The sequence below is a fragment of the Zosterops lateralis genome (genome assembly GCF_965231275.1).
Source record: "Zosterops lateralis genome assembly, chromosome: 4".
Lineage (NCBI taxonomy): Eukaryota > Metazoa > Chordata > Aves > Passeriformes > Zosteropidae > Zosterops > Zosterops lateralis.
Window position 1 is genome coordinate 16,473,093 of NC_139765.1, and position 27,736 is coordinate 16,500,828.

Below are 27,736 nucleotides of genomic sequence, written 5' to 3' on the forward strand. Positions count from 1 at the left end.
AAATTTTTTCCTGCTCCTAACTCTTAGAGGAACTTAGGACTGATGCAAAATTCTTCAAGGTGCATTTTCCCATTGAGTGACACAGATATTTCTGAGTCCACTACATGATGACTCTGTGATTCTAATTTCTGTACTTGATTTAGATGTGCGCTAGTACTGGGTTTGTGTGACCAGGTTTTGGTAGCTGGGGGGAACTACAGGAGTGGCTTCTGTGAGAAGCTGCCAGAAGCTTCCTCTGTGTCCAACAGAGCCAACGCCAGCCAGCTCCAGGATGGATCCACCACCAGCCAAGGTTACTCCCATCAGAGAAGGGAGTAACACCTCTGTGATAATACATTTGAGAGGAGGAAAAAATAGTTATTGTACAGACATGTTTGTGCTCAGAGAAGACAGGAGTGATAACATGTGAGAGGAACAACTCTGCAGATACCAAGGTCAGTGCAGAAGGGGGGGAAGGAGGCGCTCCAGGTCCTGGAGATGGGATTCCCCCACAGCCCATCCTGCAGCCCATGGTGAGGCAACTGGGTCTCTGCAGCCCATGGATGTCCATGGGGTTGCAGAGATCCACCTGCAGCCCGTAGAGGAGACCCATGGAGGATCATGTGGATGCCTGAGAGGAGGCTGTGATCCCATGTAGAGCCACTCTGGAGCAGGTTTGCTGGCTGGGCCTCTGACCCTGTGGGGGACCCATGCTGGAGCAGGTTGTGCCTGAAGGACTGCACCCTCCACTCATGCAGGAGCAGCTCATGAAGAACCATAGCACACAGAAGGACACATGCTGGAGAAGTTCATGGAGAACTGTCTCCCATGGGAGTCACTCCGCTCAAGCTGGAGCAGGGGAAGGAATCCTCAGCCTGAGCAGTGGCAGAAACAGCCTGTACTGGACTGACCATAACCCCCATTCTCATCTCCCTCTGCCACTGGGGAAAGGACACAGATCCTGGTAATGAGATTGGGGTAGGGAGAAGATGTTTTTAAGATTTGTTTTACTTATCATTATCCTGTTCTAATTTTGAATAATAAAAAATTCAACACTTACCCCATGACAGTAATCAGTTTGTGATCTCCCCTGTCTTTATCTCAACTCAGAAGCCTTTTGTTATATTTTCTCTCCCTTTCCATTGGAAGAGGGGAGTGATAGAGCAGCTTTGGTGGGTACCTGGCATTCAGCCAGGATAAGCCCTCCACATCTAGCTTTCTGTAAGTAATTCTCATTTCTGTCTTATCAGCACCATGTCTCAGAATCCAATGCACTGAGCAGCATCGTGATGTATGTCTTCTAAACTCACTCTTCTTTTTTAACTTTTAAAATGACCCAAGTTCCTATTGCATCACCTCTAAAAGGTATCAGTCCAGACTTGATTTGAATTCAAGATTTCTGGAATGCAGTGACTCTCTGCGGTGATCAGCCGCAGCAGAATCAACAATATTACTGAGAAGACCACATAAAAAGATGGTTTGAGTCAACATATCTAGCAATTTTATATGTATAAATTATACATAGATATATGTATACATATAAAGTGTGTATATATGTATGTGTATATATATATATACACACACAGGTTGATCTATTTAGCTTTTAAAAGTGAAAATATTATTTACGGACAGAGACAGAAAGAAGAGAAGTCTAATTCTAGTCTGCGTACATTACTGTCAGCTTGTCAGGTTCTGGTGCACAAACATGAAGTTCCCATCTCTCCACATAATCCTGTGAGAAGGCTCCTCTCAATCTCTGCTAGAACTCCAAAGACCTTGAATATCTTCCCACCACCCCTGCCTTGAGGGCAGATTGTCAAACACTCCAGTTTAAAAATAGTGTTCAAACCTCCCAGCTCAAACACAGTGATACTTTTGGGAAAAAAAAAGCCACAAATTACAGAATCCTAAGCCATTTACAGAACATTTGTATTTCAGTAGAAAGCTTATGCCCCATGGTTTTCCCTGTTTCAAATATAGTTCTCTCAAGGTGCTCTGTTGCTCTCAGAAGTCTGAGAGAACAACTTCCCTAACAAAAATATTTGAGAGTACTTACCTTGTGGCTTTGGACTTGAAGCTGAACGTGGGGACTGTTTGAGTGGCACACTTCCATTCATTCCCTGAGCCGCCTCATTGCGTACATTCTGCTCCACAAGCCTGGCTGTGGCACTCACTGCACAAGCTCTAGACAGTATTAAGGGCTTTGGACAGATGCTGCTGCTGCCTGAAAAATAAATACATACAAAAGTAAGAAATGGGACTGAGTACAGGATAGAACGACTACAAGAACATTTATTAGAGTGCTAACAATTCTCTTCAGAGAATATTAAAATACAAGTGTTTAATCCTAAGAACAATCTTTGACTTTCACTGAAACTTGTTATGTTGTTTAAACCCTGAAGAGTTGGATATAAAGAATATACTTCCACCATGACTAGCCTAAGCTCTTCTACAGGAACAAGAACAACATCTAACAGACTTTTTTTCCTATTTGAATTGTTGCTTGTTCAACAGAACTGTAGAAAATCATCACTTTTGTTCAAGTATTCTATTTCTGTATTCAAAGTGTGGACAAAATGTTGTATATTCAGAACACCTATTTCATTACTGATGGAAGAATCCAAAAGTCAGCTACATTAATTGTGTCTTTTTTGGTAGGAAAGGACCCTATTATAAGTATTAAAAGAAAAAAAAAAAGAGGACAGCAGAAAGACAACTGACTCTTTCTTAGCAGAATGGAATTTATTCTCATTTATAGGATCAATATGCTGTTACTGATAATAAATGCAGAAGAAAATATGAAGAAACGTATTGAAACAATGGAAACTGCAAAAAAAGCACTCACTAGAATATGATTACAGAAGCCGAAACCATGCACACTAGTTTTGGGGCTTAAAAGCAATTGGTTCTCTAAACACAATCAAAAATGTGAAAGAATAATATGAAGGACTTTGAGATGTCACTTAGATCAATAGTCATTTACCTCTGAATCAAAAATAAAATCCACAACATTTTTGTGGGAGGAGCAAAGAAAAAGAAGAAAGCTCATTTGTCATTTACTGCAGCGTTGTTATAATTATTTTCATTTTCTAAAAAAATATTAGGGTAGCGTTTCTGCACCTCTATTTACTGCTGTTGTTTGCCACCCTTTCCACTCACTTGCCTTTACTGGGTTCTTCTTTGCAAGTTTCCATGAAAGCAAATCCAAAATCCACTCAACTGTTTCACAAGGTGATCTTCCTATATCTTCTGAACAAAAACTGGTCTGCAGAGTTTGGACCCTCTGATCTGATCCAACTCCCTCTCCCACTTCAAAATCCACCCACCCCTATCTACAGCCAAGCCTGCTCTTAGAACAGCAATAAAGGGATGCTACAACTATTGTTCTATGCTGGTTAACGATCTTCAGCATTTTCTGGGTTCCAAAAATACTTTCAAGTATTTATTCTTTATTTCCTGGAAGCCTATTTTTGCTGTTAAACACTGAGGTAGCCTTACACCCAGAGCCTGCCTCCATCAACACAGACTCCGGCAGAGGTCCACGGTGAGATCAACAATCCATGCTACCAAAGCCCCAGCACTCAGCTGACAATCTATGCACAGCACCCACAGCAGCAGCACAGCATCTTTCCCTCTTCTAGTTCATCCAAGCAGCAAGGGATCTCCCAAGAACATAGAGGTGGTGGCTGTTCCAGAGTGATGAGGATAATCTAAAAAGGTCCCCAACCTACAGAAGTGTCCCAGATGCCTGCAATCTCAGGCAGAGATCCCTTGTCTCTGTTTCCTTTGGTATCAGTCCCATCCACAAAAAGTTGTGTTGTACTACACCAGTGAGAGTTCTGCCTCACATCATTGCTCAAAGCCTAACAAGGTGCTTTAAGTGCCGTATCTGCCTCTCCTGTGGGGGTGGGAGTACTGAAAGTTCTTAGAAAGACCAAGCTGATGGTACAGGGGGTTGTACTATAGCAAGTTCCTTGTCTCCACCAAAGACCTGAGAGGCTGGATTTCCCTTTCCTATAGAATCCCCTACAAATGTAGCACTTTGCACTGCAATTGGGCAATCCTAAATTGAGAAACAAATTTAAGAAGAGTAACTCCTGTGGGATCAGTAGGCTGCACAAATTGGGTAGGCAATTACACACAATTTATAAATCTATATTCAGATCACTTATAAGTTTGCAATGAGGGTCAAAGTGTGAAGCCTCAGACCTTTCTGAAAACTAATCAGCTTGCAGATTTGTCAGCCAATGCTGCAAAATCCACAGCTCCTGAGTGCAGCTCAGTAAGGAGCATTGCTGTGTCAACTGTTCAGGCCAAGGCTAAAAATCTCCATCAAAATGGTACCTTATTTATTAAAAGGACTTCCTAAGAAAATGAGGTTCTGCTGTAGTCAGAATAGGAACTTATTTTGCACACACAGCTTTATCAAGGCACTGACGCCTGTTGAAGGTTATCGCTCACAATCACACAACACCAAGCCAAACAGAGAGCTGCTGCTGAGAATAGAGCTGCTCTGTGGTTGGCCACGGTCCCCCCTCCTTGTCACCTTCTGCTCCAGCTTCTGCTTTTAGCTACTGCTTTCTCCTGGGCCAGCACCAGCCCTTGTTGCACTGCACCATGAGATGAGCAGCACAAACACGGCAGTTGGAAGCTGGAGTGAATTTTGGATCGGTTTGACCTCACAGCCTCCACAGCACTGCTGCTTGCATGAGGGAGCAGCTGGAAGGGGACAGGACAGCTCCTCTCAGCATCAGCAGCCCTTCCTGAGACCTGCCTGGTGAGATCATTTCCGCATAACCCAAGTTCCTCAAGCAGCTGTTCAGACTTCCATTCTATTTGGTCTACGCATGCACACACACAACCTTAATACAGAGTCCAGCAAAACCAGCAACAGCTGAAAACAAATCTTGAATGCAAAAATATTAGGTGGCCCTAAGAATCACTTTTGTTGTCAGCATCACATGGTGCTCACTAGATTGGTAAATATTATTTGCATTCAGTGGGCAAAAGCCCTTTAGTAAAGCTCATCCGCGGTAATACAGAAGGGTAACAGAAGCAACAGAAAAGAGTGGTTCTCTAGAATGGGATTTTTGCAACTGCTTACAGGAAACAAAAGCTCCAAGAGGTGTTCTGATTCAAGAGGTGCTCTGGCTTCACACCAGCAACTCAGCATGTGGGGGGTGTGGGGAAACACAGCAACTTCAAATTTGTTATTTTTGTACAAGCCATTAAACAAAATCTCTTTCCTTTCTGGGAGTCACATTTGCTTGAGATGGATATACTTGCAGACATTTAACCTATATTTCAAACCAGTGATTTTGTTAATCGTGTCACATCTTCAAGCCACATAAAGCTGGAATAGTAAAAGGTAACAGAAATCTAGTCACAGCATATTTCTATACAAAACTGAGTAGTCAAATTCTCTGGGCAAAAAGTATCCTTTAATATCCATTGAAATCTGAGCCCCAGTTTCCAGGCAATGAATAATACCACCTTCCAGGTGATGCAGACAATAAAATTGTGGCAGACACAAACTCACAGTGAAAATTCCTGTATCTAGTGTATTGTATGCAAGTGTACTGTAATATAATAGTATATTTTGTTATAACAAAAGCCCAAAACATGCAATATTCAGCCCAAATACTTGCTCCACATTCAGCGACATGCATTTCAGTAGGGCTGCTCAGTTCTCTAGGTTTAAGTAAGCAGTAACAAACTTAGCCTTTTCAAAATACAATTGTTGCCCTGTAAGTACGACATAAAATCCCATCAGATATGCAAAAATGAAGACATGCTGTAGAAACCTGCACCTTTTACTGGGCTGAAGTAGAACTCCATCATGATTATTTCTGACCCGATTAAAGAAATGCTTGTACACTTCTGCTACTCCTACTAATTATAAAAACTGAGAAATTTTACCTGAAGTCAGAAATGCCATGCGCAACAAAATATCACCAGCCACTTCCGTGTTGACTGGTACATGATTAATATCCACCCCCCTCTTATAATCAGGACTAATTAAATACACTGAAGAAGAGAGAAAGGTGGGGAAAGATTTAAGAAATATAAAGGAGAAAGAGATACTAATAACTAATAGAAAAGAGAAATAAACAGTGCAAATTTGATAAGCACTCTAATTATTTTGCTTATCATCTGCAAGGAAATAAGAAGCTAGAATGCTTGCAAACACGCTTGCATCTGCAAGTGTGTTTGAAGCTACATGATGCATTATCTATTTTTTCAGGCCATTTTAATTAGAAATAACTTGGATCCAAGAACATTTAGACAATCAGCCAGCTTGAAATGCCAGTAAGATTAAAAAATGGGTTATTTATATTAACGAAGATTACATTAATGTCTTCTTATTTGATAGGTCCATAAGCCAATCTCAACACTATCCACTCTTCTGTTGTATTTATTTTTATTCCTGCTTACAAGCGCATACTGCTTCTCTACTGCTGCAGCACTGTCTAATTTTTACTGCCACTGTGGTCCCACCCTTATTCATACATTCTGAATGAAAGAAATGCAGTGTTTCTGGATGTAAACAAAACCTATGAGGAAAATATTAGTCTCTTATGACAAGAGGCAAAATAAAAGGTTCAAAATTATTTCTCTTAAATTATATAGTTATGCATGCCCCATGTGTTAAGTCCCCAGACACCTACCCCAGTGGCTGTGGTCTTGCTGTTCTACTGCTGGATGTGACATCAGTGCAAAGCTTCACACTTCCTACCCAGCCCTGGACAGAAGTCAGAGTTCAGCAAATAGACCCTGCCAAGGCACTGGTTCAGGCACAGCAAACAAACCAGACATTCTCCTGAGCAGATCAAGGAGTGCTAAGCAACACTGACACTACCAGAGACTGCTCCAACCCATCAACTTACTCACCAAACGCTTACAGGAGCTGTGGCAAGGACAGAGCAAGAGTGAGCGGCAGCTTCCTGATCACAAACAAGAAAGCAGAAAGGGCTTCTCAGTTACATCACCACAGGTTGAGGCCTGAGCCAGACATCGAGTACATGAGGTCATAGATTCTGCACTCAGTTGCGTCCAAACCTGCCCTCAAACCTGTCTCAAGTAACCTGATACCTCCCCTTCACAGATTTATTCTTTCTGTGAGGGAAACTGACAAGCTCCTAAGAGGCTTATACTGCTGAAGCATACCCAATGTCAATAACAATTGGACTAAATTCAAATTATCTGAGAATTAGGACTGTGAAGGAGAAGAGTAGAAAATCTGGAAGTTAGCATTTTTCTAATTAAAAAAAAAAAAAAGCAAACCTTCCTTCCTACAATTTCTACTAAAAGCTATCATTCCAAGTTAATTACACAGTTGTGCTTTGATACATCCTCACCTCTCCCACTGTAGTAGTGATAGAATCGTGAATGTTTTCAGCTCCAGAACAGTGCAGAAACTCCATACTGATATTCTGTTCTGTGCAGATGAGCTATAAAGGTTAAACATCAGGCCAGCCTTTACTGTGGTGAACTACTGCTGAAATACAGTAAATAGCTGATAACCAAACACTGTAAAAAGAGGAAAAAAAATAGCTTTTGCTAAAGTCAGGAGGGCTGTCTCACCAAATAAATTATTTTCTTTCTGTAAGAAGGTGCTGGCCAGAAAAACAAATAGCAAATAACAGACGGTTTAGAATTATTTTTGAAAAATGGAATCTTGGCAAAGTATAGGGGACAGCTCAGGTTCTCTAAAAGGATTAATTCAGATACGTATGCTGACAAAATTCAAAAATGTAGGGTTTTTTTCTTGCAGAGCTATTCCCCAGATTCAGGCAAAAATATTCTAAGTTCCACAAAAGAAGGTAGACCATTTTCTGGGAGTAATAAAGATGTAAACCATACAGAACTATTATTTCTCACTGCATACAAACATTAATAGGACTACCAAACCAATATTACCTGCCTTTCATAGCATTTTCAGCATGGAGTAAATAAATCTTCAAGTGAATATGGTAGATATAAATTATAGATTGCAAAAAGTATATAAATACTGCTTTTTTAGTTCAATGACCACTGTGGATGTACTCACATGGGATGGTGAAGTTAAACAGGAAACATTACTGAATTTCAAACTGTCAGACCGAACACTTGCCATGATACTTGCCAAGAACCAGAAAATACTTAACTTCTTGGTAGACATGGTACCTTACTTAGAAACAGAGCAAATGTTTGCAGATTGTGGTATGCCCAACAGTTTGTGAACCACTAGCAACAAACAGACAGAGCAGCAATACAGAAGGAAAACTGAAAGATACTTCAGCAAGATTAACTTTGCACACTACCCAGATTATTCTAAAAGAAGAAACAACTTTTGAAATAGTTTCATTTTTAATAAACTGAGGCGGGTTATGCAGAGCACCAGGTGACAGAACCCAATACCAAATGTTCTTGTATTTTCTTGGTCTAAGATGAGACATTACTGCATTGGTTTGATTTGCAGGTATTTAGCAAACTTGAGCATTCCATGCTGCTTTTCCCATGTTTTGCCAAGCATTACAGTTGTTTTGGTAGGAAGAAATCATGCATCTTTCTGATGGTAATTTTCATTTCTAGACTGAAATAGAGCTTTCAGTAATTTATACTAAAAAGATGGAGCTGCTATGGATGCTACCACTTTTAAGTAGGATACGTATTTAAGGCAACAAATTCAAGATCATAAAGTCCAAGCTTTAAAGGAAGCACCAAAATATTAACTAAATAGGATTTATCAGTAACCCCCTGATCTCAGTCTCAACATACAGCGAATCACAGAAAGCAGGAAACTGAATGGTGAATTCCACAGTCACTACAAATGTCCTGCCAATGCTGACTGCAGGAGGTAGACTCAGTGTGCTTCACTCTGTTGTCGTCTGACTGTGATCTTTGTTCTTTTGGCTCTGACAGTGGTTTCCTTGCAGGCAAACCTGCACATCTGCTCTGACTCTTACTAAAATGAGTCAACATTTAATGGGATTATCTTTCAACATTTGTTTCAATTTCAGATTAGCACAATAATATAACACGGACTGCTGATGCTGTACCAATAAAACAAAAAGCACTGTACAGAACTACAAATGATTGTAGTTTGAAAGTAGAAGCTTATGACTGAGGTCCTCTGCCAAAGCACAGCATTTCTTCACTAAGGTTTTTATTACTAACCTACACTTGTACACACTGTGATGATGGCTTTGCTGATGGTGAAATAGTTCATCAGCTATTTAATGGAGGTTTCTTTAATACACAGAGAAAAGAAATGTTCAAACCACATCTCCAGAAAGACATGATTGAAGGGAGAGCTCTGAGTGCAGGGAGTTCTGTTTACAGGAATAAAGTACTCCTCCTCCACATACTTAGTTCCTGTATTACAATATGCTCCCTCAAAGCCTTGTTTTCACTTTAAGCCTTAGACTTTATGCTTGATAATACATGTTCAGAGAGAAAATATGCAATAGTATTCCTTTACTTGTAGAGACCTTTCATGGCTTGTGTTTCATGAAATAATGTCAAAATCTCTCAGCAAATCTGGACGATATTTTTTCTTTGCTTTTATTACAACTACAAGACTTACAAGTGAATACAGTTCCTGACCCTAGAGCCATGTACCATGAAGTTCATGTAACTAAGAACCACAGGATCCAAATCAGGAAACACTAAGAAAGAAAATGGGTACAATGAGATGCATCAGCTCCATCGCTCCAGGAACAGGCAGGGCACGTTAATCCTGTAGCCCAAGTCAGCTGCCCTGCTGTTACTGTCTCATTTCTGCACCAGGTAACTTCAGGTAATTCCTCCCTCCTTGTCAGCACTGCCTTTGGCTAGTGCCATAACTCATGATGGCAACTTTCAGCTCAAGAGCTGCTTCTCACATGACTGCATTTCACAAAGCTGCAGCACTGGTGAGTTCCATACCTGGGGGACACTTCCTCCCCTCCCTATCCCTTGGTCTCTTTACAGCTTCCTTCATGTTTAATGAAGGAAGGGCTTGAGGAAGTCTTGTGCGGCTTTCTTGAGTTCCTACTGCATTAATGGTAATTTTGATTATGAACCCTACCACAAGAAAAGACTGACAGGATACACCTCCTCCCTATTTCCCCAAAATTTTTCATTTTAGTTTTCCCCGCAGAGCTGTGTAAGCTGAGCAATGCACCCTCCCAACTATTATTTTATGCAACAATAAAAACTTTCACTAAGTTTTTAATTGTCACCAGCATGTTCTGCACCGATGGCAATCATCATTTACTAAGTGCCCCAAGCTCCTATTTACTAAACAAGAGACCTCATTTTTAAAAACAGATTTACTGATCACAGCAGAATCACTTGTCTGGGCAAGGGTTGTTGCACTGAGCCTGGTATTTCTTTCACTTTATTTGTCACATTTTATGATTTATTTTCTTCTTTCTTTTATCATACAAAAGATAAACAGTATGACACCATGTTGAGCAGCCCAATTTAACTTCATATTAAGGAAAGCATCTGCAATACTGGGGTCAACTGAAGGAAAAATGCAGCTATCTCATACAGATCACTGGAATAATTCAGGAAGATTCATCAGCATATACTTACCAGGCAAGTGCAGGGATTACTCAGACAATGACACAAAGACCTCCCCGTCTATAATTCATAAGCCATTATATAAAATAACAGTGTGCTTAGAGAAATTTGAGCTAACTACAGATTTCATCATTTTGCTCAGTATTCATTGCTTCTGAACTTCTCTAACAAGTCACTGACACTTCAATCTTGTTCTCTGCCCAGTTATCTGTGCAGTTATTTCATCTCAACTCAGCTATTTTGGAAATGATCCATATGCTCTTTGAGACATGAAACAAGCTATTTCTGTAGATAAAAGGACTAAAAGAAAGCATTTTTAGAAACAGGGTACTAAACAACACAAAGCAAAAAGCCCCCACAGACCCAAAGGGGAAAAAAAAGTACCGAATTACAGAAGATTGAAACTGTAACTGATTTATTATTTCAGAAGATCTGAGCAGAGGTTGTAAAATACATGCACATTCAAGTAATTTAAAGAAATAAATATATAATATAGTATATCAAAAATGCAGAACAGCTAAGGATCCAGAAAGAAGCCAATTACTCAATACAAGTCAATACAATTATCACTGATAGATGGAAACTATTCCCCTGATCCAGCTGCTAAGGCAGTCAATGTGTCCTGCCAGCATCTGACAACGCAGAGCTCATCCAGCAGCCAGACAGCTGTCACGGACACAAGTTGTTCCACCCACTCCCTTCCCTCGTCCTGCCTGCCTGCTCCCACCACTTTCTGTGCACCAGTGCTGGCACCCATCTAGCCTTAGGATATGGTCTGGGAAAGTTAAGCCATCAGAAATGTCACCCCACCAAAACAATAAAGCAGCCGGTTCCATGCATTCGTTCACCTCAGATGCACTGGAGCCTGGGCAAAGACGAAAATTTACTGATAGGGAAAGGTAGACAAGATTCCCTTTCCAGAAGCAAGTAGCCACTAGGTAATGTTGCTTTTATTGAATCATATCTCAGTGGGGTTGGAGAAAACAATAGGGACAGAAAGGGAAAAAAATAATAAAAACAAACATTATCTAGAAACGGATCGCTTGAAATATGCTCTAATTATAGAACAGGCAGCAGGGTATTAACTGCACAATAGCATTACAACAGACTACCAGGCACTGCTTCCTGTTCCATGAAAGGTTACAAGTAAATGTAAACCCGTGAACTTTATGATAAAGAGGGAGGCGGGGATGGGGAGAAGCCCTCCCGCCCCTGAGGCTCAGCCCCAGCGGTGCAGCAGTGCGGCTCCACGGCCGCTGCCTTCCACCCCCGGGCTCCCGCGGGCACCGCAGCCTCCCTGCCAAGTCATTAACAAGCAGCAGCTACCAAACAGCGCGAAACAAGCAGCTCCCCCTGGGAATGCTCACTGCACCAAACCAGAAATATAAAGAACCCGAAGCTGGACACTTCACAAGAATTCAAGTGCTTCCTGCTTTTGACCTGGTTTAGGGAAAAAAAGTGAAGAACAGCCACAAAAAGCCTCGTTTAAGTGCCTTTAAAGCCTTCCTGTGAAATCATTCAGGAAGGACCTTCCTTGTCCAGATTCTTTAAAGCCTACCACAATTGTGCCAGCTTCTACATCGCCTCTTTTCCATAAGGAACAAGAAACCAATCACCATTTCACATTAACCCACTGGTTCATAATCATCCTTATGTAAGGAAGCCAAATACAAATTGCCTGAAATCCAAATGGGGAAAAAAAATCTCTTAGCTCTTAACTGCCAGAGATGATCACTCTTTGTGCTGTTCACAGAATTCACTTCAGGTGTAACAGACCTCTACAGATTGAAACAGCTTTACACTTCATGCTCGGAACAGGCTGAGAGATTAAATTTCAGAACTATTCTATTATTTAATTCTCTCTCCTCTTTTCTAGACTTCCATTTAAAATCTACTGGGTTCTTTTTAAAAATAAGAAAAATAGCAACTGTATGATGAATTTTGAATGTCATTTCTTAAAACTTATGAAGCTGGAAAATTCAAATATCTTGTTTCTATGCAAACTTGAAAGTTTATCATACTGTTCCAAAAAGCTTAATATTTCTATGAGTATTTATCATTGAGTGTGCAAATGGATAGGAAATGCTATTAAAAAAAAAAAGTAATGTAATGTAAAAATACATTAAACCCAAATGGACTTCAAGAAGAGAAATCACAAATGACTGAAGAGACCAACACACCTCAAGGATGTCCAACCTTTCACTTTGCAAATATTTCAAAATGCAAATGTTCAAAGGCCCCAGGACAGACCAAAAAAAGGCTGTTCCCACCCAAACTGCGACTACCCCTGAGTGAGACAGCCCCTACCAAGATGAGAAGTTCCATCCTTTCCATCCCTCCACATCCCTGTAATTCCCACTGCTCACTTCTTACCAACTCTAGGGCTCTGGTTTTCTCTCCAGGTTTCACACAGCTCCTGGACAAGTGGACGTGGATTTTACCACCAGAGTTTTGTGCAGTAGGAGCGAGCTGAGCTGGCTCCTGGATGAGACCAAGAGCCCCAGGGAAGGATCTGCCAGCCTCCTGGCAGCAGCTGCCCATTGGATCACTTGAGCTGCTCGCAAAACTGCAGCCCAACAGAATGCTGCTCACTCCTATGTAATATTTAGTGTTCTCCTTAGAGCCTCAGCTCTTGGCATCAGAAGAAGGAGTACTGTAATAGTCACTAAAAAAAGTGGATGGCTTGCATGGTGGGGAAAAAAAGTTTTCCAAAACAGGGAGTAAATTAAGTCTACGAAATTACTCATAAAAATAACATTTGTTTGACATTAAGCATTTAATTTCTTTTCTAATACAAGGTTTGGCAATACTTCAATCCCTCTCCACCTCACATGACGTAAACCAGCTGTTGCCTCCCCCTTCTTTTTGTTTCCTTTTTAATAGTGATGGATCATGATTGTAAGGGTTTTTTCCACAGACAAGCAAGAGAAATCATAATGTGTTAAATTTTTTATGGCAATGTAAAGGAAAGATTGTGTTTCCTAACTACCTGTCCTTCTCAAGGTCAAGCATTGCCTGTCAAACTAAGAAATACACAGGCACTAAAGTTCCAACCTCTTAACACTAAAAAAGGTAATCCTTAATAATAATAATTATGAACCCAGGGCAGAATGGGAGAGAGAAAGAAGAGGAGAATTACATAAATATTTTGAATTTTTAGTAAAGACTCAACAAATACACTGGTTTACAAGAATTGATGTAAACCAACAGGCATTTTCTGTTTATATAGCACCTATCATGTAAAAAGACTAACATAAGACTCAGTGCTTCAGACGCAAAGAAAAGCGTATTGGTGGCACTAATGAAAACACTGGAGTCCCTGTTGACTTCTGAGTCATGGTATCAACGACCCTTTGAGAAGGCATTGCTTGAAATCAGAGGGGTTTTTTTCCTTATAGTGAATACTACTAGAATATAAATCTATAAAGTTCAAGTCTTCAAAAACATCAATGCTCCAGGAAAGATGCATTCTACATATTTGTTGTGGGCCTTTAGTGCTTGGACAAAATGCTTTGCACAGGTACCTGGAGACACTCAAGTGCCCAAACTGCCCATGGTGATAACAATGAATGAACAATGTGAATTTATACTTCCTGTAGGTACTGTCCTCCCTTTTGCCCTCTCACCCAGCGGTCAGCACTGAAAGGATTTTTGTGTTTCAGGTGGGAGGCAGCCAATGCTTCAACAAGACACTCACTGCTTCTCAGAGACTGTTTAGGGGGATCCAGGGATATCTGTTCACTTGATTTAAAATGTACACAGACTGGACCTACCTGCTGTCACCCTTTCTCTGTGCACCACCTATAGCCATAGGTCTCCTACACCTGACAGTATAATTTATGTTACCCTAAAGCATGTACAAATTTATTTGTGCATCACATAGCTAATCTAAAAAAAAAAAAAAAAAAATTAAAAATCACAGCTTAACCACTCTATTTGATATTCAGACTGCCACTGTTACATGTAAGAATCCTGTAGGCCTAGGCCTTTGCAGACTGAAAGTAAGCTGAAGGGAAAGAGGAAATAGTGGCCATAACACCACATTATCCTTCCTGAAAATCCCTAAGGGTTCACACCACATTTATGGGAACAGGATACACATTACAGCTCTTAAGAGACAGATCAGAGAAAGAAAGCTTCCTACATCCACATGTAGATTCTTTTCAGGATACAAAAAAAATGGTATTTAAGGAGTGGGAGGAAAGGTGTGATTCCCATCTTTTTTGTTGGTTATTAAAAGCTAGAGGGAAAAGGGCAGTTTCAAACTTGCTCATAAAGCATATAAGAAGCCAACAGAATTTTTTTTGAAACAAGTATTCTTTGTACTCCCCTAAAAAAGCAGATGCCCACAACTACTGAAATCAGGAGAACTGGGTAGAACTATTTGCATACATCTACTCCAAGCTTCTCTAGCAAATCTCAAACTCACTTCCTTGCCTCTCTTTAGCTTCAGAAGGCTTTCCAGAGAGGGAGACCGGCATGCTAAACCCAAACCTTCCACAGATCAGCTTCATCTATCTCTCTGTGAGAAACCTAATTCAGAATATTTGCTGGTTTATACTAAGTGTTAGGGTTGGGTATGCTTTTTGATTGAACTTAGCCCAACCTAAATTTTTCTCAGAACTGAAAAATGAGCTCAGAAGTAAAACAGTATTTTCAATAGAATCCTTTAAAACTCATTTACAAGCATACAATGGGAAAAAAAAATCCAAACCTTTCAACTGGATGGTGCAATAAAAGAATTTTTTAAAAAATTCTGGAAGCCAATTCTGTACATTAAGTGTAGCATGAGCATCAGTTAAATGGATTATTGCACTATTATAAGTGAAAAGTTGGGTATAAGTCACAAGTGTACACCTACTTCCTGAAACAAGAATATAAATCTTATGCAAGATATAAATCTTCAAGGCAATGCTTTCTCATCGGTATGTCCTATAGAAACCTTACAGCTATTAACAGAGCTCAGTGAACCTGGCAAATGAGCCAGGAACTGAAACGACTTATAAATACAAAAAAACTAATTTGCTTTTAAGGAAGTCCCAAGCTGGTGAAAGCAGCAGCAAAACAAGCCAAAAGCAACGGGGTTATTGATGTGGCAGATGTATCAGGCAATCAGTTCTGGAGACTTCAAGCTCATTTACTGCAAATAGGAGGAAAAAGCCACCAGAGCATTCCAGCTGTATTGCATCACAAGGCAGCTGATGTTCACCGGTTTATTTGCCTCGGACTAGAAAGTTTAACTCTTGGTGTCTCTGGAAACAAACACACCCCAAGTCTGGAAGAGATTAAAGTTTACCAGAAGCATCCCGGTCGGCCTTACCTCTTTCAGACGACATTGTTTGCAACTGTAATCCAGTACCACTGCACGAGGAACTGATTTTGCAATGGTAATAACCCTACGAGAGGCTCACATTTATGCCGTTTACAAGTCCTACAAGTTGCCAGAAAGGAATTCTCCCCAGATGCTCGGTATGTGCTGACAGTTCACATGCTGGCTCTCTCAGTCACACGATGCTCCTCCTCTCGGAGCGAGCCTGTGCTGAGAGGAGAAGCGTAAGCAAACGTCTGCTCAGAAAAAAGAATGAAATCTGTTCACGAGGAAAGAGGAAAAACAAAGAAATCAGCTTATGTAACGTACAAACTGCTGGAGAGAGGAGGAGGAGGGACTACTGTAAGTTGTTTTGTCTAATACCTCGGCCACTATGAAAGTTTTGTCACTATTAACTGCTTTGCTGTTTGAAATTAAAGCAGCATCAAGGTTACAGGACGAGTTAATACATTTTTCTGTTTGGTGCTTTGTTCTCCCTTTGTATTGCATGCAGCTCATTTCAAATCATCTGCATTTCCTAACATCTCTTAAATTTACGCCTAGAATTAAGTACATAGGTCACACAGGATACCAGAGCACTGACAAAAAGAATCTACATTAAAGAATTGTTATGAAAACATTTCTTTATTTGGCTGATTAAAATTGATTAGAATAATTTAAAATCAATTTTTAAATGACATAAACTACATATCGTGCTCTAGGGCATAATACAAAGATATTAGAGTGAATTATGAACTGGGGAAATAAACATTTTCAAAAAGCAAAAGGATTAACTGGAAAGGGAAATTGGAGTAACTTTCTTTTATTGTTCAGAGCTCCCACACCATGTGATCCTCAGCTGGCACACATTCATCTCAGCAGGAGAAAAAAACTGGGATTTAAATCCAGCCCTCTCAATTCTGATAATATGAATCAGAATACAGCAGCCAGCTGAGGTCATTTTCAATCTCTGCAGTGGTGCAAACCACAGCTCCCTGCAGCCCCTTCCATCTCCAGCCACTCACAATCCCCACTCGCAGCCCTGCAGGGCTGCTTGGAGGGATGAGCACCAAGGGTTACTGGGAACATACTGCAAAACAATCCATGAGAATCTGTTTGTCACTGAGGGCACAGCCCTCTGAATGGGCAGCTAATTGTTTCCTTTCTGTTACAGATGTTGTACGGCAGAGGGATATTGCCAAAACCAGCAAAAAAACAACTTTCCTCCAGTTATTTCAACACTTTGGTGCCTTTTTCATCTTGAGATGAGCAGATGCAAGCTCCACACATATGGATTTGAAACCTAAATGGAACACATTTTTAACATCTTGGCGAAGACTTACAAGTTTACTTTCTGTTTTGAGCATTTATTTTTCAAGTGCTGAGCTAGGAAGTTGTATTTCCTCATCTCTGGTACTCCTAGCAAGTAATCTCAGGCTCCTTAAAGACACATACAAATTTTATTCACCCAGGTCATCAATGCACCATTAAAATAAAAAATAGCATTACCTGAGTTTCATAATCAGACCAAGAGAACTCCAATATGTAAGTTATATTCCTATTTTGAAAGTTCACCTCCAGGAGTTCAAAGCTTGCCCCTGTTGCTTGGGCTCACATAAAGGGCCTTTATAACAGAACATCTTATTGCTCCAGGAAAGCCTTTGTTGAGAAGATAAATTTTCTGCTCAGTTTTTCACATTTGGAACAAACCACCTTCCCCAGGAGTCTGGTTTGTCCATCTGCTAGTGAGTGAGGGCTTTGCCAGCCTTTCTTCAGCCAGGTCTGCTCTTCCCAGCCCAGGAAAACCACCAATAATGCCTATCATGCAAGTACATGCCAGATTTTAAATTCATACTGGATCAGCAATATAGCTTTCAACATTGACACAAACAATATAGTAGATTAGAAAACTGTAAGAGAAATGGCTACAAAAGAATTTAAGAAACAATTGTTTTATATAAGCAGCTACATAAATTGTTACTGACCACTGCAAGGAAACAGAAGAGAAGGGGTCACATAAGAAAAAGTAGGGGCCCTACAGAGTCACTACAGCTCTGCTACCACTCAGAAAGAAGGGATTCTACACACATGAAGTAAACCAGGGATCCTATTTCACTTCTAGAAGTAGCAACATTTGAACAGCTATAAAGAAATCACCACTGTCCATTTCGGAAATACATATTTAACGTCTCCTTTTTTTTAAAAAAAGTAATATATTAATTGTGGCATATCTATTTGATTAGCTAGCAGATAAGGGGATTTGGAAGAGATTAAACTGCTGGAAGGGGAATATCTCATTAACCTATTACCCTGGTTTCACAAGTGTTCTACACCCAACTTTGCTTTCTCTGAAAGCAGAAACATGCAAATCACACAATGCAAGTATCAGCTGAAAACTCATCAACAAAATGTACAGCTACATCTTCCCTGTCACCAAAACATGCCTATGGACTTTAAATAAAAGTTAATTAAAAATTAAGGTAAGTTTTATTATTTTCTCTAAAAGGCAGATGAAGAGGCATGGAGAACAACTAGTTAAATAAAACAAACATTCTCATTAATGTTTAAAAATAGTCATACTACTAAGATAAGAAGTTGCCATCATTTAGTATAACCAGAATAACTACACAGACTAAACAGTATGCTTTTATTCCTTGCACAGCGGACTAGTTCTATGAAACCATGTTACCCCAAATTAAAATTATTTGCTCATGTAGAGTTCCTCACTCCAATGATTAAAAAATTTCACAAACATTTCACTTTTTTTTGGCACTTACTTTTTTCCACCTCCAAGTACTTCCCTGACTAAGCAATACCAGCTTTTGGTCATTAGTTTCCCCATTTTGCAGACAAGGGGACTCAAACTGTGTACATAACTCATTAGAATATTCTTAATGTGATGAAGTTGAGAAGGAAGTCACGTGAGTACTGTTAGGAAACCTGGAAAGCTGAACTAAGTATTAAAGAGCTACATGAGCAGCGTTGTCACTGTGACACACACCCTCCAAAACCAAACTGGCTCATGTGATAGTGAATCACAATCCAGCACTCAGTGTGGCTGTCTTCTGCTTTTTCCATGTGAGAGATCTATAGACATCTCAGTGAGTGCAAGAGAGGAAGGCCCCTTTCACAGGGCTCCCAGAAGGCAATTGTGGTTGACTCACATTGATCTCTCCTTTCTCTTCTCCATTACACACCAGTACTTCAAAATCACAGGATTTGGGGCATGGGCAGAAATAAAAACATGCTTTGTCCTCATCCCCAAGGAGTTCCTGAGGTGCTGTTAGAAGCCCCTCTCACGAGCTGGGCAGTAGTCTGCAGAGGGGTCTGACTTGGCTCCCAGCTATCCTTAGGGAAATGGGATCAGCTACAGGACAACACACAGCCATGTCCCAAAGTGACCCTCACTTCTGGCAGACCTTCCACATGCTGTCCTTTTCATGACTCATGGGATAGGCTAAAATCAGTAACAAGTGATTTTGTGCAGAAGCCTGGATGGCTTAAACAAAATATATTAAAGAAACCCCAAAGCACACAACTTATTTAAAACTGCTGTCTTGTTAAAGTGCACCCTTCAATCTTTACCCCAATGGCATGTAAGGAAGGAAGAATCACCCGTATGACAACTCAAGACTGGGAGGCATATAATGAATAAAGAAGGATGGGGGAAATTTTATATATAAGGAAGTGACCTACAGAAATCCATGATCACCAGGAAAAGGAGAAGGGTAAGTCCACACAGAAGTGGCCAGGGCAAGGAGGATGTTTAGGAACGGGTATTCAGGACTGCTGCAACAAGGAAAAGAAACAATACCTTAAAAAAGATGGGCATCAACAAGGTGAGAAACACTAAGGGACACTGGATCTGCAGCCCAAGAGAAAAAACATTTGTTGAAAGGACATTTTCCCCTCCAAATTCTGAAAATCAGGAATATCTATCACTCTCCTCTCCTGGTTCGCATGCAAGGAGATTGTGACTTCATCGCACTGCAAGAAAAGCAATCTCAAGGTAGACGTGAGGAACAATTACCATGCCATAATTAGAAAGTAAATAGCAGTATTTTTCCATCATATTTTTCTTTCCGTCCAGCTCAGCTGTATTACGTGCCCCAAAGGGAAAGCCTGAGGTTGTGCTCAAAGAACAATAGAAGTTCTTAGAGGAAAAGAACTTTTTGTCCTATCTTTGCACAGCCTTTCTTTCTGTAGCATCTTGGTGTCTGCAGTTTAGACCAAGAGTGAGAGTAATACAAGCAACTACAAAATTCTCCAAACAAATAATGAAATGGTTGCAATTCAATAAAATCAGAGAACTATATCAAAGATCATTGAGTGACATCTGTTCTATTAGAGTTTACCAAAGGACCATTTCTTCTATGGCAACTCTGTGTTTTACACCAATCGTATAAAGCTGCGTTTCTGTAGCTAAAAGTACCTTCCATACTTGAAAAAATTTTAAAAAATCAGGAATTTGTGGTTCATTTGTCAATTAATCTTTAGTTTTAAAAGATCAGCAATTGTTAGAGGATTGCTGGTTTTAGACATGAAAAATGGTCAAAAGCTATGCCTTCATCAACTGGGTTTGATTTGCCAATTCGTCTGTTAAAAAATATTTTAACAGTTTTTATTTCTAAAACATGCTTTCTATAAAAACAAATGATAAGTATATATATATATCCTGCAACATCCTATTATTATTTAGGGAAGCAGACTCATTCTCCAGTTAATGTAGCTTTTGGTCACACACAAACACGCAAAGTACACGTGCATCCCACAGAAAAGGCCATGACCCAATCCAGGAAGACCACCACACCGAACTGTCTTCAGATTCAGCAGTACAGTGAAAGGATGAATTCCTAATTCTAAAATTACCCCTTCCACATTAAAAACCCAAACAACAGACTCACAAAATAAGCAGATCAGGTTGCAGTGACTGTGATTTCACTTCCATATAAGAATCAAATCAGGGCAGTGCTAGATACTAAAAATAAAGTATAAATTATTCTTGGTTTAAGTTAGGAAAACCTGCATGGAAGGTTCACAGCAGAGTGGAATGCATTAATACACTTCTGGGGTAGATAAGACTACACAAAATATGATTGGGGAAAAAAATTATTGAAAAACCAGCCAAATATTCTTCATCTAACAAGAAGCAGTAGGGAATGTTTGGGTAATCCACTGCAGAAGGCATCAAACACAGAAGTCCCATGGCTTACAGCACCAGTTTATGGATCAGCCATGTCATTTGTGCAACTGTATTTTACCAGACGCTGAAAACCATATTCACCATGAATTTGTTTGTTTAGTCTTTCCCTGAATCCTGTTTACATTTCTTACACAGAATATGTGATAGTACAGGCATTTTTAACCTATTCCACCTTAGCTCTGACTCTATGCTTTCTGAGAAGGAGAAACTTGAAAGCACAAGAAATTCCCCTTCCACCTTCCTCCAGTCTCCCTGTCACACTATAGAAAGTATCAGATGAGCTTTCTCTTAGAACACATCAGTTCCTAAAAAAATCACAGAAACATAGAAAGATTTGGATGCAGCCCTCCTGCATGGGCAAGGACATCTTTCACCAGTTTCACCAGATCAGTTTCAGGACAAAAAATGTCACTATCTGTTCACAATTCTTTCCTTCAGCCTCAAATATATCTACAGCTGTAGTCTTACTTTGTCCCATTAGGGCCAATATAATCTAGTATTTACAGGACAGTCAGCAAATTGGGCCCTTCTTTGCAGGGTTTTTTCTGCCCTGCTATTAATACTTAGAATTGATTTTTTTTTTCCAGTCCATCCAGCCTTGTGTACCTCACCTGTCCAGAGAAAAGTGATCACAAGGAATTCAACAGACCAATTTGATTCAAAGAAGAAAGACAAAAATACAGACAGTGGTGACAAGAGAATGTAGAAGTGTATTTCAGCTTTTGGAGCAGTAAGGGTGAAAGATCAGAGAGATCTGTGACTGTTTTTATATAGAGAAGTTGTGCTGATAGTTAAACATAGCCTTGGAGACCACATCCACACTAATGAAACTGTAATTTCCTTTAAATTATTGCCATCCACACACCAGACCTCATCAGCCAGACAGTAATGACTTTTCATCATTTATTTCAACACAAAAGCAATCAATAATCTTTCCCCCCACAGTTCCTTTACTGCAATCTCTGAACTCTAAAAACCTGGAATCAGAGAAGATGGCAGCTATGAAACAGACACAGCCAGGTTTCATTGTTGTCTTTCTTATTCTAAAATTTTAAAAAAGCACCCAATTTTGTGATAATCAGGATTAATGCAGTGCAAAGAAAATCTTAATCCATTAAAGCATGATGAACAGACTAGAGTATCAAAGAATAATAAGTAGATCACATCGGATTGAGAGGCTTTCCCTCTCATCATGACTGTGTCCTGGGCATTGTTTTGCACTGAAAATTTTTAGTATCAGATTGAGGGAATAGCACACTTCTGCTCACACAAGCTGAGGACACACAAGTGGAAGACACACATACACAAAAAAAACCACCTCAGCTGCCAACTGAAGTTTTGCTCCTGTGTTAAGCAGCAACTAAAAAAGCATTCTACAGTTTTCAGAATTTTTCAACAGTGGGAAAGTTCTGGAATATTTGGAATATTTTCAGGCAAACGAGAGCAACACCAGGAATAAAACCAGTAAAATCAGTGACAAATCAGGAAAATTTATTTCAATTGTTTAGAAAGACGATATTTTAAAATCAATCAAATCAGCTTTATAAACACATACATACACAAATGTTCAGTCTCTTATGACCTAACCAAGTCACAGCTTGCAGAACAATTGGGCAAAATTTGTGAGCAAGGTTCTTAATCTCCAGTGTTCCAGACTGAGATTTTAAAATTAGCATATCCCCAAAATAACAGGATGCTAGCAGACAACAGACAATGGACTAAAACACTTGCCAGTTACATTATAGTGGGTGGCCAAGTCATAACAGCAACATAAGGCTCCAAGCAATGGCGTGAACAAGAGCTACTGCAGAGAACAGACATCAAAATTAGTCTTGGAAACTGCCTTGATACATAGAGCTGCCAGAGAACTATTTCAGCTGTAGAGAAAAGTGGCATAGGATCTTTAAAGAAAGGCAACAGGTAATCTTATATAACCTGTAAAACCTTTTGATGTTTTAGAGAGCTGAACAATGCTCAACTACACTGAACAGGTAAAATGAGTATAAATTATTTAATCTATGTCTCAATCTCAATGCAGCTGCTATAAACATTGTATGGGAAGCCATAAAACTATTTTGAATCACAAAAGAGCCACTTCATACATTCACTCATCTTTCTGAGCATCAGTGACCTCCTTAAGAAAGGGAGGAGAATAAAAAGATAAATATTAGCTTGTATAGAAAATAGGACAGCAGTGTAGGAGAACACAAAGGATGCTGATACTTTGTGCTGAACACAATGGAGGAGATATGATGAAGAAAAATTCCAGGTGAGAAGTTCAGGTCCTGCCCTGCAGGATGACTCATTACAGAATGAAATTGTTCTTTAAAGTACTATTACAATCTCTTGAGCTAATTTTCCCTCTACTACTCATTCGACATCTCTCCAGGGAATATACCATACCACTCATGGCACTACTTAAAGCCTCCAAAACAAAACCCTTGGTTGTAGAAAAGTCAGTAATTCAGGTCTTCTGCAGCCTCAATCCCCAGTTCATGAACATTTGCTGAAAAGGTTTGCATAAATCTTTGTTTCAATCTTAGCTTCAAATTTAAAACAGATACTCAAATATAAACCACACCTAACTGGGCAGGTGAACATGGATTTGGTTTTGGTTTTTGGTAAGTGTTACTACGAGTAGAAGTGGAACAGACAAGTTACAGCAGTGTTTAATAGCAGAGTTAGCTGCACCTACACCTTCTCCATGAAGGTAAAGTGCATCTGTGGTAGTAGGAAAACCACAGCAAAAAAGTACAATCTGAAGAAGGCCCAAGCCAGAAAATGTCTACAGATAGGCAAGAAGAAGTACACAAAAACTTTGTACACAAAGAAGAAGTACACAAAAGCCATGAAATTTTGTGATCCAAAGATCAGCAGCTGGAAAAGCACTTCTACTTGAAAAGGCATTTCTGCTAGCCATCTGTCAGGACTAGAAGGCTATTCTTCCCTCAATTCAGAATCTGGCTGCCCTGGGTTACCATTCTTCTGAAGCACTGGAGACTGGCTTGAGCCCAGAAAGCATCTTCCTGATAGCAGAATTCATGTCTCAAAGTGCCTGCTCAAATTTTCTACTGACAGGGATCTCATGTCACTGACAATGAGTTCAATCTTTCTTGTTCAGTTTCTGAAGCATAGTGTAACACTGGCTTTTCATCATTTAGCAAAAGTTCTCTAAGTTTGTTTCCCATAGCCGTAACAGTCTGTGATTTACAATACGCCAGAAGAAAACCCTCCTGAGCATCTAAATGACAGGTAAGTTATAAGGCTGCCTGTGACTGAGGGTGACAGTGGGGAAATCCCACACAAAAACCCCTCAGTGACCAAATGGCTCCTTCCAATCCACATTCCCAAATGCACTCAAGGACTTAATTTGCTGAGATATTCATCAAAAAGTAAACAATTCCTATGGCTCTTATAAGTCCAAGTAGTATTTTTATAATTAAAATGAACAGCTAATTATATAGTAAGAGCAACTGGATGAACTGGGGGAAAAAAAATCCATTTCAAGATATTCTGTTGCTGGCATGTAGTCATTTATTTCTGTTCTTCTTCCAACTTTAAATAACAATTACTAGGGAGGAATATTTTCAGAAACTATTTCCAGAACACCTCTGAGTGTTCAGGTTCTTCAGTTAAACACCTTAATGAGGTGGAACCACAAGAAAGGACAAAAGTACTTTTGTACTAAATGCAAGCCCCTCTGGAAAAGACTAAAAAATCTACCACAATTCACAAAAATAATTCATCTGTCAGTCTCTCCCACCTCACTGCACAGGTTTGGGATGGTGATCAGCTTTAGAACAAATTCAACCAATTTGATGTTTTCTACCATCTGGTACAGCACTTTTCAGCATCGTGGGAAAAAGAAGTGTTAATGCTTGAATTTTGACACACACACCCCCCCCCCCCCATAGAAAGCATAAAAGGCACCAGCAATTTTACGTGACTAAGGCCCAGCAAACAGACCAACAGCAGCAGTGCCTGTATCAGCAGGTTTATCCTCCCACATCCAGTGTCTGGAGAACTCCATTATTCCATGGGACTTGCAAAGAGAACAGTCTGTAAACAGGCACCAGGACTTTCCAAAACAGCTGGCCCTTCAGAGGGAGCTGCAGCCTTTAACCTTGAAACAGCCATGCTGCCTTAAGGAGACAGTGAGAAGCCTGAGATTTTTTGCTTTTTGTTTTAATGTTCACTATACATGAGTAAACAGCAAAACCAAAATGTATTGGAAACGAAGCATGTTTAAAACCTCCACCAAGCAGCAGCCTGAACACAATGTATAAATAAACCCAAGTCAAGTCAAACAGCATTCCACAGTCATGTGTCAAGTGAAAAGCAGAAAGACTCCTCTGTTTGAAGAAAACAATTGTGATCGTTTATGCACAAGCCACTTTCCTACATATTGACTCAGGATTTTACCATTTAATCACAAGTTTCCTGAAAGCTCAGTGAGTACAGACACTATAAACAAGATTATTATGAGCTCATTATATACTAGGTTGCATTTCTTGACACTATTTAGTTGAGAGTACATTCAAAATGCCCTTTTATTGTGAGATGATGTATCTAAGTTTAGCTTACCCTCTTAAAATAACCCAAACCAAATCACTACTCAGTATGACCCATCATCTCTGCTACAGGCTCCCAAAGCCTGTATTTTAGACTAAATCTCCTTCAAGAGATCATATAGCAGATTACATTGACAATCATTTATTTGCATAAAATTCAGAGCCACTTGTAATAATCTAGCAAAGATTAGGAAAAAAAGAAGCCTTAAAAAAAATAAATCATTAGTTTCCACCAGACACTAAACAGTTCCTCTCTTACATGGAAATGGGATGTCTACTATGAAAGGCCAGATGCTCAAATGGATTATACAGTGTCTAGCCTTTAAATCCTGCATCCACAAATCAACACTGACCTAGGGACCTAAAGTAAAATTTAATAATTAAAAAAGTATCCAACAGACACATATAGACCAATCAAGACAGAAATAATAATAATAAAAGAAAAAGTTTGCCTAAGACTGGACATTTACATGGTGCTCATCAGAGAATGTAAGAGCTGGAGAGTGCAGAATGTGCAGTCCTCCATTTACCCTTGACACAGGTTTAGCAGAGGCAGTGGGAAAACAGGCTCCTCAGCACAGCCTCAGTTAGCAATCAGGAGAAATCACCTCCGGAAAGGGTGCACAAGCCATTACCTTCCTGCCCTCAGGATTGTTGCTGTCTGTGAAGACTTGCCAGCGAGACAGGAATTCACATGCAGTGACAGTGAGTCCTGTGGGCAGCAGCTGCCTTCCTCAAAACAGAGCAGGGAAGAGAAACGCATCCCACAGCAGCACAACCTTGGGAGGGTTGCCCTTCACTCGAGGCAGGTCCAGGGTAACACCTGAACGGTGAAAGTCTAATCTCTTTCCAAGCACAAAAGCCAATCTGCCCCTTTCCTCCTGACAATGCAATTACAGACTTGGGACTTGCACGTGTGAACAAGTCCACTGCGGCCCATTAAGAGCAAGTTTTGCATAAATCACCAACTTCAAAGGCAATGCAATATTTAAATTCTGGGGAAGGAAGGGATTTTTTTTAAAGGAGTTTTTTTCTTAATTACAAGTTGACAGGGGTTTCATTAAGGGTGCTCACCCAGTTCCACCAATATGAGAGTGTTACATGATGCCTGAAAGGACTTCAGGCACATATACCAGCCTCCCACAAGCACAAGAAAAGCTCATTCACCACAAACAGTTAAAGTACTCAAAGAAATAAAACCCCTCTGAACCTCCCACACACTTTGTTAGGCACCAAGACTTGAAAAGCATCTTGTAGGTTAAAAATTTATCTTAGTCAAATATGTTGCAATCGTGACTTATTAACTCTATCAGTAACTTTGCATCCAGACTCCAGTGCACTGACATTTTCAGTGCATACAGCAGAGGACAGAGCAATTGAATTAGCACTGACAGAGTTTTAATTAAAAGCCTCTAGTAGTGTTCTCCCCTGCACCAAATAAAAATGGCAGTTCTGGCATTGGGAATGCAGCATAAGACCGTTATTTGAAAAGAGAAAGCCCATGTGTGACTAAAAACGTCTGCTGGAGTAATATTTTCTATTTTTGGGGTGCAAAATTTTAATGTCCCTCGTTTAAGTCATCAATTTGAACTGCACTTAAATGTTCACCATGCATATATTGTACAAAAAAATTAGACTCCTAGCTCCTGCAACACAGCAAAAGAAGTATGCTATAGGACAAGAAAACCTTTCAAGGATATACTTCTAATTTTATTTTCCCCTTTAAATTAAACCTTGTCATCAAAACAGTTACAATATATGCAGAGAATCCCAAAAACTCATGTCAAGTCTTTATACAGTTAAGCTCTAGAAGAGAAATGGGCCAAAATGGGTCGGTTGGTGAGTTAGAAAGAGGGACAGGGTGAGAACGAGGAGTGGAAAACCTGCTCCTGCCTCCTGCCCCCCTTACGCTGCTTCCTCTGGGCAAACTGCATGAAACACCCTAAACATCCATTGTATCACCAGCTCAGTTCTAACATTTCCCCCTTGTCTCACTCTTCATGCCAGTATGAAAACCAAACACGTACCATATCCAAAAAGAAATCACTCAGACAAAAAGCAACCAGCGTGAAAAGACATATAAATCAAACAGATCTGGCAGCAAACAGCATTTCATAAAGACAA

General features: G+C 39.9%; 1 protein-coding gene across 7 annotated transcripts in view; it reads right to left on the reverse strand.

Moving 5' to 3' along the window:
- FGD4 (FYVE, RhoGEF and PH domain containing 4) overlaps positions 1 to 27,736 on the reverse strand; it is a 109,714-nt gene that overhangs the window by 45,134 nt on the left and 36,844 nt on the right. For 4 of the 7 annotated variants that reach the window (XM_083860501.1, XM_083860505.1, XM_083860502.1 and 1 more), the window contains one exon: positions 2,036 to 2,203. In XM_083860501.1, coding sequence (XP_083716627.1) covers positions 2,036 to 2,096 — 61 coding nt within the window. In that variant the 5' untranslated portion in view covers positions 2,097 to 2,203. Of the gene's footprint in view, positions 1 to 2,035; positions 2,204 to 6,870; positions 6,936 to 15,850; positions 15,967 to 26,247; positions 26,405 to 27,736 lie in introns of those variants that run through there. The other 3 variants (XM_083860506.1, XM_083860503.1, XM_083860507.1) reach the window with 3 other exon arrangements.